This window comes from Sinocyclocheilus anshuiensis, unplaced genomic scaffold, assembly GCF_001515605.1.
Source record: "Sinocyclocheilus anshuiensis isolate Anshui unplaced genomic scaffold, SAMN03320099.WGS_v1.1 scaffold807, whole genome shotgun sequence".
In the NCBI taxonomy this organism is placed as follows: domain Eukaryota; kingdom Metazoa; phylum Chordata; class Actinopteri; order Cypriniformes; family Cyprinidae; genus Sinocyclocheilus; species Sinocyclocheilus anshuiensis.
This window is the reverse complement of record NW_015551077.1, coordinates 153,545-166,020: the sequence shown is the minus strand read 5'-3', so window position 1 is coordinate 166,020 and position 12,476 is coordinate 153,545. Positions and strand designations below refer to the sequence as shown.

Below are 12,476 nucleotides of genomic sequence, written 5' to 3'. Positions count from 1 at the left end.
TCTTAGGAACCTTAAGTGCAGCAGAATTTTTTTTGTAACCTTGGCCAGATCTGTGCCTTGCCAGAATTCTGTCTCTGAGCTCTTCAGGCAGTTCCTTTGACCTCATGATTCTCATTTGCTCTGACATGCACTGTGAGCTGTAAGGTCTTATATAGACAGGTGTGTGGCTTTCCTAATCAAGTCCAATCAGTATAATCAAACACAGCTGGACTCAAATGAAGGTGTAGAACCATCTCAAGGATGATCAGAAGAAATGGACAGCACCTGAGTTAAATATATGAGTGTCACAGCAAAGGGTCTGAATACTTAGGACCATGTGATATTTCAGTTTTTCTTTTTTAATAAATCTGCAAAAACGTCAACAATTCTGTGTTTTTCTGTCAATATGGGGTGCTGTGTGTACATTAATGAGGAAAAAAAATTAACTTAAATGATTTTAGCAAATGGCTGCAATATAACAAAGAGTGAAAAATTGAAGGGGGTCTGAATACTTTCCGTACCCACTGTATATACATATATACACTACTTTTTGAGGAAATCAAGTTTTTTTTTGTTTTTTTTTTTATTTACAGTAATTTTAGTAATAAGCAATCTCTCAAACTGATATACAGTATTAACGTCCTACATACCAAATATGGTCAGATCAATGGTAGCACACAACAGGTTTCAGTCAGTATTGCATTTTTTTTTTTTTTGCTACTTTCTTTTGGTGTCCTAAATAATGTTTCTCCTTCTTTAATCAGCCTGTCTTTACCCTTATCACTGTCTGTGTGTCCTAAGGCCATATGGTGCTGAACCTGTGATAACCTTTAAGCGGTCAGATTATTCCTACATGTTTCCACCAGCTTCTCAAAGATGTGAGTGGAGCTCCAGGTGGCATCCACATCGTTGTTAGCAAGTTCTGGGAAATTTCATGAACAAAGAACAGCAAAAATGCTCTTAAATACCAGACTACTGCAGTTTTGCAAATAATTGATTAAATTTCCACTAAAATTGCAAGCTTAGACAATTCGCTGGAAGACAATCGGTCTCCATGAATTCAAGTCAGCAGTGACTTTTGCTATGGCACCAGGTGTCTGTGAAGGGCACGGTGCAAGCAAATACGTGCTAATCCTTCCCCCTCATCTGCACGCTATAATGGTTGGCTCAGACGCTAACCCTTACAGCAGCGCTAGTTTATCTATTTACTGTAATGCTGCGTATCGATCGCCTCCTTTCAGATAAGCTGAGTGATTTACAAAAAAGAACAACTACGGCGATGCCGCTGTAATATTACTCCTATGGGAGAAGGATTCCATCTTGTTAGCATTACATTAATGGGCTAATTCCACAGTGAGGCTCCGTTAATGTCCCTGTGCAACCCTGTGGCTTGGAGCTGAGTGTTTTGGAGGGAATCGACAGCTAAGAAGGAAATGGGGTCGGATGTCTGGAGCAGGAAGGCCATTTTGTTTGCATGAGTAAACCAAGGATAGTGAGCCGGACCAGGAAACTCATGCAACAAACTCAATGTTAACCCGCTCACTAAATTTTTAATATTATGAGATTTTCATGTAAAAGGGTTCATTAAATCAACCCTCAATGCACTCTTTGGCAATAGAATCACCATTTACTTGGCAAACTAATATATATATAGAGAGAGAGAGAGAGAGAGAGAGACAAATATGTAAAGGCAAGTGAAATATCTGTGTTATACTTATAGTTAGCCTTTAACTCAAACACTGGCAAGTGGAGTCTAGCAATTTATTAGCCAATGGATAATGATAGACATTATTTGGCCACGTAGCATGGAAATTTAGGGTGCTTTCACACTTGGTACGATTGCCTGGTCCGAACCCGAGTTTGATTGCTCCCTCTACCCCTGCTGGTTTGTGTTCATACTGTGTTTGTTTTTGTTGGGTTTTTTTTTTTGATTCCGAACAATGGTACATTTGTGTCATCAGAATGGCAGCTGTTAACTAGAAGACGGGAAAATTAATGGATGCTTACTTGCTTCATTTTTGTACTTCAAATTTTGAAAATTTTGATTAATTTCCAATGCAACAACACAGAACGGCACATGCGTGCGTCTGTTTGACGGGACTGTAATGCAAAGGTTCAAAAGAATGCGGGAGATATAAATTCTCTCTGATGCAGCGGCTCAGTGATGCGTATCAGGAAAGCGAGTGAGTTACACATAAATACACAGTTTGACTAATTCATACGGCATTAATAGCGGCTCACCTCCGTGATTTAGTACGATTGCGTTCACATCAGAAGCGAACTGTACCAGAGTTCTCATGAACCGTACCCCAGACCACCCTTTTTAGTTCAGAAAACAGCATTCACATTATCCAAACGAACTGAACTGTGATGTCAAACGAACCCGGGTGCGCACCAAAAGTGCTAGTGTGAAAGCACCCTTAGTCGCATTGTAGAGAGTTATAATGATCAGGTTGGTCAGTGCTTGTGTATTTGATTTATGTTGCAATTGTCAAATGCTTGTTTATAAAGTGTTTATTTATTTATCTACTTTTTTATTTACAAATTACAATTTTTATAATTTGTTTTTTTTTAATTATATTAGAATTAAAACGTTTTTTTTTTCATTTATCATATATAATTTTCAAGGCACAGTGCATTTTAATTTGATACACAATCAAGAGTTGTTATATTTGTCACTTATCTCAGTTTAACATTGAGGAAACATTTATGTTCAAGAACAGAGAAGTGGATTTGAGATTTGGGTCACAGTTTTAAGGACTTATCTTTTGATGTGTGAATTTGTTAGGAAGCATCATGTTTTTTTGTCACGGCGTGGCGGACTTTTATTTTGACGGCGCTGAGAACGGCAGCGCCTGAGCACACACTGCTCACATTCTCCCTCTTGTTCGCTGTCGTCGTTCAGTTCAGTCTAATATGGATAGAAGTCTATCTAATAAGCAGATAGAACTGTTAAACAAAGGAATTAAAATGTATACAAAAAGTATTTTAACGATTGCTTTAATATTATTAGTAACAGAAAGGCAAACATTATAATACTTTCTCATTTGCCGTCAGCATTCAGCAAATACGCATTTATATCATTTAAACAAATCTTTGAATGACTAATGAACATTTGATTTCACAAACCTTGCAGACTAAGTCGAATCTAGTTGAGATCTTGTGAAGAGTGCATTTGTATCCTGCATGATCGCGTGTTCTCTGCATGACGTTCGGTCCGTGCGAATTGAATGCGGACAGGAGGAGAGTTCAGCTTGACTGGATATGCGCGATCGACAAACTTTAAACTCGTGATTTTATATTATGTTGCGCTTTATGCATTTGCCCACCGTCATATTCGTGTCATTTTCATTGCGTGCTGTATGTAAAATGAGCATTACCTTGGCTTTATGTGAAAAAAAAAATTATTACCAATGCACACAAACTTCCCAGAATGCTGAGTGCCCTGTTGGTTACAGTGTTTACTTCGTTTTTAATTAGATTTTTATTAAATATTTATTTATTTGTGAAAATGTCTTCTAAAGTATAAGTATGTTTATTTTACATGGATTGTTTGACAGGCGCTTGGAAAACGGATTTGCTCGTCGCCTTTTCTCATCAGCTCCAGATCCCTTTTCTGTCCCTCAAAGGTATTTTTTTTAACCACTTCCTGTTGAAAAGCAGGTATAGATGTTAGACTGGCGGTCGAAGACTCGCCTTAACTTTACACCAGGAGTGTGTAGTTCTGCTCCTGGAGGCCTCCTTCCAGCAGAGTTTAGCTATAGCCCTAATTAAACGCACTTGAATTAGCTAATCAAGGGCTTTAGGAATGCTAAAAACATACATTATATCAGCCACCCTGCTTTCCAAGATATCGGCATCGGCTGTCAAAAAACCCATATCGGTCGACCACTACTCAAAACTACTATTCTCAGTTGCTGCTAGAGCTAGTTGAATGCTCTGTGTTAGTAAATGGCATTTTGCTGCCACAATGTCTCCTGTGTCTAGATTACAAGCAAAAATGAATTGCATTCAGCATTAAGACTTTACTCTTCTAAAACTATGTTTGTCTGGGACCAGGTGGTCAGGGTCGTTAGTAATAATTTTTGCTTAAACTCAGACTTCATGGAGCTTTTCAATCCATTCAGGAAAAGACAAGTCCTATTGTCTCCCAATAGGGGTCACTGCTGAGGAGGAGAGGTGGAAGTCAATGATGTAAGGTGGGCACTGGACCAGACTGCTGTCAGCACACAGACCCCTCTCTTACAGAATAGTGCTTAATCCAGTCACACTCATCCCTAGAGCCTCACACACACTCACAAGTCCACAGGTCACTCCTAAAAGGTCACAAATGACTTTTAGTAAAACTAATCCTGGACAGCAACAGGAAATCACAGAGGTCTTGCACACATCAGTGAAATTTTTTCGGAGCACTTGCGACTGCTAAACTGATTGCCTGACTCTGTTTGACTCTGGCTGTCTCACTTTTCTAAGTGGAAGTGCACGCATTGATGCGCCACTGCCTGTCACCTCAACCTCCATGTCACATGATGACTAAATGTGCCCAGTGAAAGCTTCTCGCAAGCTCTCTCCAAGTGGTATCATTTCAGGATGCCATTATGTGGCATGTCTATCTGCGTGCAAGTGTGTGTGCGCTGTGTGGTGCGTGACAGCTCGCCGGGACTTTTGCCCCAGCTTATGGCCAGCCTTTTGTGGAACAGCGGGCGGAATAGATGTCTTGGAATCATTCAGGATATCGGGAAAGATCAACGGCAGAATCAAATTAAATGTCATTTGGATTGCAGTGAAAGGAAGGATTGTTTGACAGGCGCTTGGAAAACGGATTTGCTCGTCGCCTTTTCTCATCAGCTCCAGATCCCTTTTCTGTCCCTCAAAGGTATTTTTTTTAACCACTTCCTGTTGAAAAGCAGGTATAGATGTTAGACTGGCGGTCGAAGACTCGCCTTAACTTTACACCAGGAGTGTGTAGTTCTGATCCTGGAGGCCTCCTTCCAGCAGAGTTTAGCTACAGCCCTAATTAAACGCACTTGAATTAGCTAATCAAGGGCTTTAGGAATGCTAAAAACTTACAGGCAGATGTATTGGAGCTAAACTCAAGAAAGTGGCCCTCTAGAAGCAGGATTGGACATTCCTGCCTTATACATTTCTCAATTGGTAGAGTGTGACACAAGCATAATAGATAAAAACATGAACCTTGAATGCGCTGTCAGTCACTTTGAATAAAAGCTTGAAATGCAAACTCAGGTAGAGGAATGCCGCGTGCTCACAGGGACGACCTGGCACATGTGGGTCAGTGTTACATACTCCTCGAGTAACCTGAGACGAACTACAATGGCACTTCACCAAATTGCTCCTCAAAATCTTTGACGTAGGCTGTCATCGTCAAGGGGAGAGACAGGCAGAGACAGTGCATGACGGGGCCGGTGTTGGATGTCATGCTAATCATCGTCAATTAGAGGAGAGCAAGCTGGAAAAGCACCCTGGTTTATGGCTGGCAGTGGGCTAGGGTGTAAGGATATCATTTCAAGCAGGACAGTGACAGCTTCTAAGTATCCAATGGGTTTCAAGATGATGGATGGCCTAAAAAAACTTCCCATAACTCAGACAGTAGCAGCACAGGGTGTTGAACGCAGTCAATATAGCAGGTAGATGAAGTGAGGCGTCTATGTGTAAGCTGACAAAACTCATATAAAAATCAAAAGAAAATGAGCACTAACCAAAACACTGCAACTGCTGTTTGATTTCACACTCAGTTTATTGTCAAAAGCTGCAGAAATTCTTAGTCATGTCTATACTTGTGTAAAACTCAGATATTTAATGTGACAAACACCCAACAAATAAACCAGAACTGGCCACAACTAACCACAGCTACTTATTTGATATCTCACCCAGGTAACCTTTAAAAGTGACAGAATATCACAGTAACATCTACACTATTGCAGTATGAAGAGCAACTGAGGTTCTAGCACTTAATGCTATCAAAAGCATCTGAAAATGAACTAGCTAGAGGTACTTGTTTAATCTCTCAGTTAATAGTCAACAGTAGCAAAACAGTTTAGTAATGTCAAAAATGGTTTAGACATGGTTTAGTTGTGTTTTGTCACATTTGATGATAAACGCAGATATCAGACTATGTAGCTATGGTTAGCGCTCATTTATGGTCAGATGTACATCACATTACCTGAAATAGTTTTTTTTTCATCATACTGCACAAGTTAAGATGTTAAAAAGTTATTTTATTTTATTTCTTTCATTTTGTAATAAATTAGACTTTTCTGTAACATTTGCCACTTTTGTCAAATAACTGCAAGAGAAACAAACAGCTGTTGCTAATGCTGTTAATTAATTGTCATACAGTATGTTTATCACTTTAAGAGGTAGAAACATTTTTCATACTAGACTTTTTTTTGTCGCTTTTGACAGCTCAGTTTCTAAACGTAATGTTTCTGAAAACGGACAAGTACTAGACAAATACTTGTTTGATGTTTAAAAATGTCTAAATCAGTTTAGATATTATATTTTGTCACATTTTTGTCACTTTTGATGGCAAACAGAGATATCGAGCGAGTAGCTACAGTTAGCTCTCATTTATTGTCAGAAATCCATCACATTAACCAACATTTTTTTGTTTTGTTTTTTTTTATCATACTGCTTAGTAGTTTAGCAAATTATTTTGTGCATTTTTGGACAAATTAGAAAATAACAGAGTTAGCAAACCATTTTCATACTAGACAGGCTTAAATGTTTTTTGTCACTTTTGGCAATTAGCAGAGCTGACAAACAAATAGTTTAGTCTAATTATCTGACAAAGTGCTACAAGAGTTAATGTGATATTACATCACTACTGATGAATAACTAAGTGACATATCATCAGTAGCTGTGCTTAGCATACATTCTTTGTGACAAACTCAGTTTCTGGTGCTTCAAGCTAGGTAGAGCAACTTGTTTGGTATCTTCATAGCTTAGCGTCCTAAACTGTATAGCATTTTCCTGACATTCTGCTGCTGCTTTTTTACCCCAGATGCTCTTATTTGTTCCATACTGAGGGTTCAGTACAAGCACTGGGGGTTGGTGTTGAGATTTGGCTAGTCGACAGCTGTTTTACACTTTAATAAGATTAGTGTAAAGAAATTAGTCGTTTGCTCTATAATCTGCCGTTTAACCGTGCGAGCCACCTGGGGCTGCCCCACCCCCACTCCTCACATTCCTCCCCCCGCATTATTGGACAGGCATCAGATAGCCTCGGTCGTACCTTCAAAACCCCATGAACGTGTGCCTAGATCAGGTTTACTGTGAATCTTTTATGAGCTCGTGCAAGTGTTTGTAGCTCATTAACGCAAAAGTAGTCTACATTTGGTACGTTTTTAAGAATAGTTTTACGTGTGTAAATTAACGGTTTATTTAAAATATTATAAAAATACACATTTGTAATGATCAATTTGTTGTATTGCACTTTATATGCATTTTATGATTTGGTAGGTTTAGCACAATTTCTGTTACCCCTTAATGTGTCGTACTACAATAATGTGATAATCTTGTGCTTAAGCCCTCAATCCGCTGTTTATATTTGAGCAGCCAAAGTGAACCTTGACACTGAGGCCTGTCATTCAATCCTTGCCTGGACATTTGACACTTATCCTTTAAAAACTTGCCTAGGAACAATATGGATACCTCAAATTCCATGACAAACACAGATGAGACTAACATGGCCCATCCTTAAAAAGTAAAGAGCGCAGCTGTAAAAGTCGTGAACGATATTTTAGGTTTCATTTAGCCAAAGCCTGCTCGCCCCAACAGTCACGTTGAGAATGTTTGAGCATTTGATGGAAAGAATAAAAAAAAAAAAAAGCTGTTCAAAGTTACACAATTGAAGTTGTGGTGGAAAATCAGTGTGGCTGAGGCAGTCCTGGTCTGCTGCCCAGAGTGCACAGGTTGTAGGGGATCTCACGTTTCCCTTCCCTGACTGAACAGAGCCTGGTGTATCACTCCACTCACCCATGACCATCCGTCCTTCCTTTCCTCCTCTTTTCGCCCCAAGCTCCGTTACACTCCCCGGTATCCTTCTGTCAATACAAAGGAAACACTTCAGCGTTTACGCTTTGGTGAATCAATGTTCCGTTGGCCGTCGAGCAGTTTTTTCAAACGTTGCGTATTAATTGAACAAGGCCTCTTTCGACACTCTTGTGAACCGTGTTTATCGTCTGCTCGAATGAAGTGAAAACTTGTCGATTAATAACGGTGCACATAAAAACGGCTACACACTATTTTTATAATGGGTCACGATCGAGCGGCTTTGAAAAGTGCAAAGCTACGAGGCGTGCAGGGAATTCTTGGATCCTTTCCCAGCAGACCAGGCACAATGTTTTCCCTGCGGCCTCATACTGCATGTCTGACGCTTTTACACCGCTATGTCAATATTCGCACCGCTATCTCCCTGATCAGCCCGCCAGTGGGTAAAATATACACTGGTGTTTTTGTCAGTGGGGTGGAAGTTATTGACAGGCCGAGGCCTTCGAGGCTTGTGCTATTTTTATTACGAGTGCCAATACGGTTTGGCTGAAAATGCCAAACAGATGGCGAAGGTTGCGGTGGATATCAAAATGTTTACGGCTGGAAGTAAACATGGCCTGGTTTGAAAAAGAAAAGTCTGATTCCATTTGTCCGTACGGCAGATAGGGCCCCGCCACTCTGCTTTGGGATAAAATATACAGTTGTCAGAAAATATTAACTAATGAAGGGGTGGTTGGGAAGAGGGGTGGATTGGGTGGGGAGTGACTGGTCAGTTATCAGCTACATTAATCTCCTCTCGGGCTGGTGTGGAACAGACAAAATACAGAGGCCTGACTGACTGACAGTGGCTTGCTGGCCCGAAGGCGCTGACGGCTAGACTCTTATCTGAGCCAAGAGAAAACGAGTTGGAGAAAGAGATGGTGGAAACTCGAAAGCAAGGCAGATGTTCGGTATCCAGTTCTTCTCCATTTCATCTAATTGAGTCGGTTGTAAGATCCCTTACAATAAAGAGCTGTGGCAGTACTATATTGCAGTGAAAATGCCGTGGTATCGTTTTCTATATATAAATATGGGGTTGGTTAAGAGTTGTTAAAAATGTTTTTGAAAGAATTTTCCTATGCTCAGGAAGGCTGTATTTATTTGATTAAAAATACAGTAAAAACTGTAATATTGTGAAATATTAGTACAATTAAAAATTACTTTTTTTTTCTATTTGAATACATTTTTAAAATATAATTTATTCCTGTGATGACAAAGCTGAATTTTCAGCAACATTACTCCAGTCAGAAATCGCCAGTGGGTAAAATATACACTGGTGTTTTCGTCAGCCGGGTGGAAGTTATTGACAGGCCGAGGCCTTCGAGGCTCGCACTATTTTTATTACGAGTGCCAATACGGTTTGGCTGAAAATGCCAAACAGATGGCGAAGGTTGCGGTGGATATCAAAATGTTTACGGCTGGAAGTAAACATGGCCTGGTTTGAAAAAGAAAAGTCTGATTCCATTTGTCCGTACGGCAGATAGGGCCCCGCCACTCTGCTTTGGGATAAAATATACAGTTGTCAGAAAATATTAACTAATGAAGGGGTGGTTGGGAAGAGGGGTGGATTGGGTGGGGAGTGACTGGTCAGTTATCAGCTACATTAATCTCCTCTCGGGCTGGTGTGGAACAGACAAAATACAGAGGCCTGACTGACTGACAGTGGCTTGCTGGCCCGAAGGCGCTGACGGCTAGACTCTTATCTGAGCCAAGAGAAAACGAGTTGGAGAAAGAGATGGTGGAAACTCGAAAGCAAGGCAGATGTTCGGTATCCAGTTCTTCTCCATTTCATCTAATTGAGTCGGTTGTAAGATCCCTTACAATAAAGAGCTGTGGCAGTACTATATTGCAGTGAAAATGCCGTGGTATCGTTTTCTATATATAAATATGGGGTTGGTTAAGAGTTGTTAAAAATGTTTTTGAAAGAATTTTCCTATGCTCAGGAAGGCTGTATTTATTTGATTAAAAATACAGTAAAAACTGTAATATTGTGAAATATTACTACAATTAAAAATTACTTTTTTTTTTCTATTTGAATACATTTTTAAAATATAATTTATTCCTGTGATGACAAAGCTGAATTTTCAGCAACATTACTCCAGTCAGAAATCATTCTAATATACTGATTTGGTGCTCAATAAACATTTCTTATTATTGCCAATGTTAAAAACAGTTATTGTTCCCTAATTTTTTTTTACATTTTTTTCAGGATACTTCAATAAATACAAAGTTCAAAAGTCTTTACGGTCACTTTTGATCAATTTAATGCATCCCTGCCGAATAAAAGTATTGACTTAATAAATAAATAAGTAAAATTTAAATTGTGTGTGTGTGTGACTGCGTTATTCTAACCGAGACTTGTCATTTGCACTTATATATTGTTGCTCTTTTGTTAGTTTTGACTGCTTCCATTGTCCTCATTTGTAAGTCGCTTTGGATAAAAGCGTCTGCTAAATTACTAAATGTAAATGTAAAAATGACTAAATGTATTATTACCATCATGGTTGTGTCAAAAAAAAGTTGTATTACCATTACCATGTTAAAAATCATAGTAATACCACGGTCATTCTTTTTTTGTGAGCGACTGAGCCCTCATCAGGGCACATCTCATGTTTCACATTGCGTATTGAGCTGTTCCTGAGAGAAACTCCCTTGAGCGAAATATTCCAAGTGTTGTCATGCTTCTTGGATTGCATGTGATGTTCACACTCTGAGCCTTAAGTGTCAATTTCCTCAGATAACCTTACTGTATTACGGCAGAGAACCTGGCTCATCTGATTGGCGATCTTTTACACTGCGAGTCAGAGTAACCCTGAAATGTTTATATGGGGCCTGCTTTGTATTCTGATCATTTGGATGGAAAACTCAAAACTGGAGAACTAATCCCCCCTCTCTCTCTCTTTCTCTTAGGTCCCTCTGCACTGCCGTGAACACGTATTACCTGTCCTGCATACACTGCCACAACAACTGTTCCTATGTTCTCTACAGCAACAAAATTACCTTTCTCATGGACCTTCTCCTCCATCAGTTAACAGTGAGTATTAGTGGCTCAAGCTTACTTGAGTTTGCCTAATCCTGCTCTGTTTTAGTCTGTTATGTGCCATAAATCCAAGCTTTTGTCACTACACTACTGTCATTTGAAGGGGAAGTTCACCCTAAAACAAAATTCACCGGCATGTCATTCAAAACGTTTATGACTTACTTTCTTTTGTGCATCCCAAAATTTGAATATCCTGGCCGCTACTTTTCCATATAATGCACGTGAATAAGGACTCAAGCTTTTTAGCTACAAAATGGCACTACAAAAGTTTCATAGAACTGGTTCATGCAATGCTTAGAAACTGAAAATTGGTAGTCTATTAATAAGAGGAGAAGAGATTTGTTGTAAATTAATCATTCTTGTGAGTCAAATCTTTTCAGTGAATCAGTTGATACAATTTTTAACACCCATCTGAATGATTCATTCACAAATCTGACTGATATGGTTCGCAAGTTCAACTCACTAACTCAATGCAGTTGATTATTAGTAAATGACAACTAAAATCTCTGAAAGGTCACGAATGACTAAAAAAAGACCTCTAAATATGGCGTTATTTTACTGACAAATGTCGAGAGCGCATTATTGTAGCGCGAAAGCACATTAATACAATGCGCGAGCACGAATCTCTCCGCTCGCGCGCGGATTTCCTTTGCTCTCGCACAAAAACGTGTCTCTCCTCTCACTCAAACTGTGTCCTGTGCACTCTCAAATCTCTCTGTGCTCATGCGCTATAGATATTAATTATTTTCGCACCTGAATTAAACATTGTCAAAGGTTATCTGAGCGCGCGTGTCCAGCTTTGTGCGAGAGCAAAGGAAATCCGCACGCGAGCGGAGAGATTCGCGCTCTCGCATTGTATTAATGTGCTTTCGCGCTACAATAATGCGCTCTCGACATTTGTCAGTAAAATAACGCCATACTAAACGAATGTAGTTAGTGAGTGCATGGACTGTTTTTATGGCACTTTTTGAAGCTTGTAACCTCCAGTTCCCATTTATTATGACTGCATGGGAAAGAGCGACCAGTACTTTGCTTAAAATGCCTACTTTTTTGTTGCACTTGAAAAAGAAAGTCATACGGGTTTGGAATGACATGAAGGAGAGTAAAAACTGATGGAATTTTCAATTTTGAGTGAGCCAATACTTTTAGGATGCGACTTCCACTTCAGCTTTTAAAGGCCTGAAGTGCTGTTTGTCATGTTTAAAGGGTCATTTCTGCCTTGTTCATCTTGCCAGAGCATATGTAGCTCATCTACCAGTTTAAAGCAAGCGCCAAAATGGATTTTAATACATACAACATTTCTCTTGTTTATATGACTCACTGAATCATCTTAAGTTCTGGGAAAGCGCCACTGCTGAATCACATTTCGCATTGCGTCTCTCCCTTATTTTTTGTCTGTATTTTGGCG

General features: G+C 39.5%; 1 protein-coding gene across 2 annotated transcripts in view; it reads left to right on the top strand.

Annotated features, from left to right (window-relative positions):
* Positions 1-12,476, top strand: part of LOC107662441 (S phase cyclin A-associated protein in the endoplasmic reticulum-like) — a 127,417-nt gene that overhangs the window by 80,578 nt on the left and 34,363 nt on the right. For both annotated transcript variants that reach the window (XM_016452465.1, XM_016452466.1), the window contains exon 24: positions 10,939-11,062. In XM_016452465.1, coding sequence (XP_016307951.1) covers positions 10,939-11,062 — 124 coding nt within the window. The remainder of the gene's footprint in view (positions 1-10,938; positions 11,063-12,476) is intronic.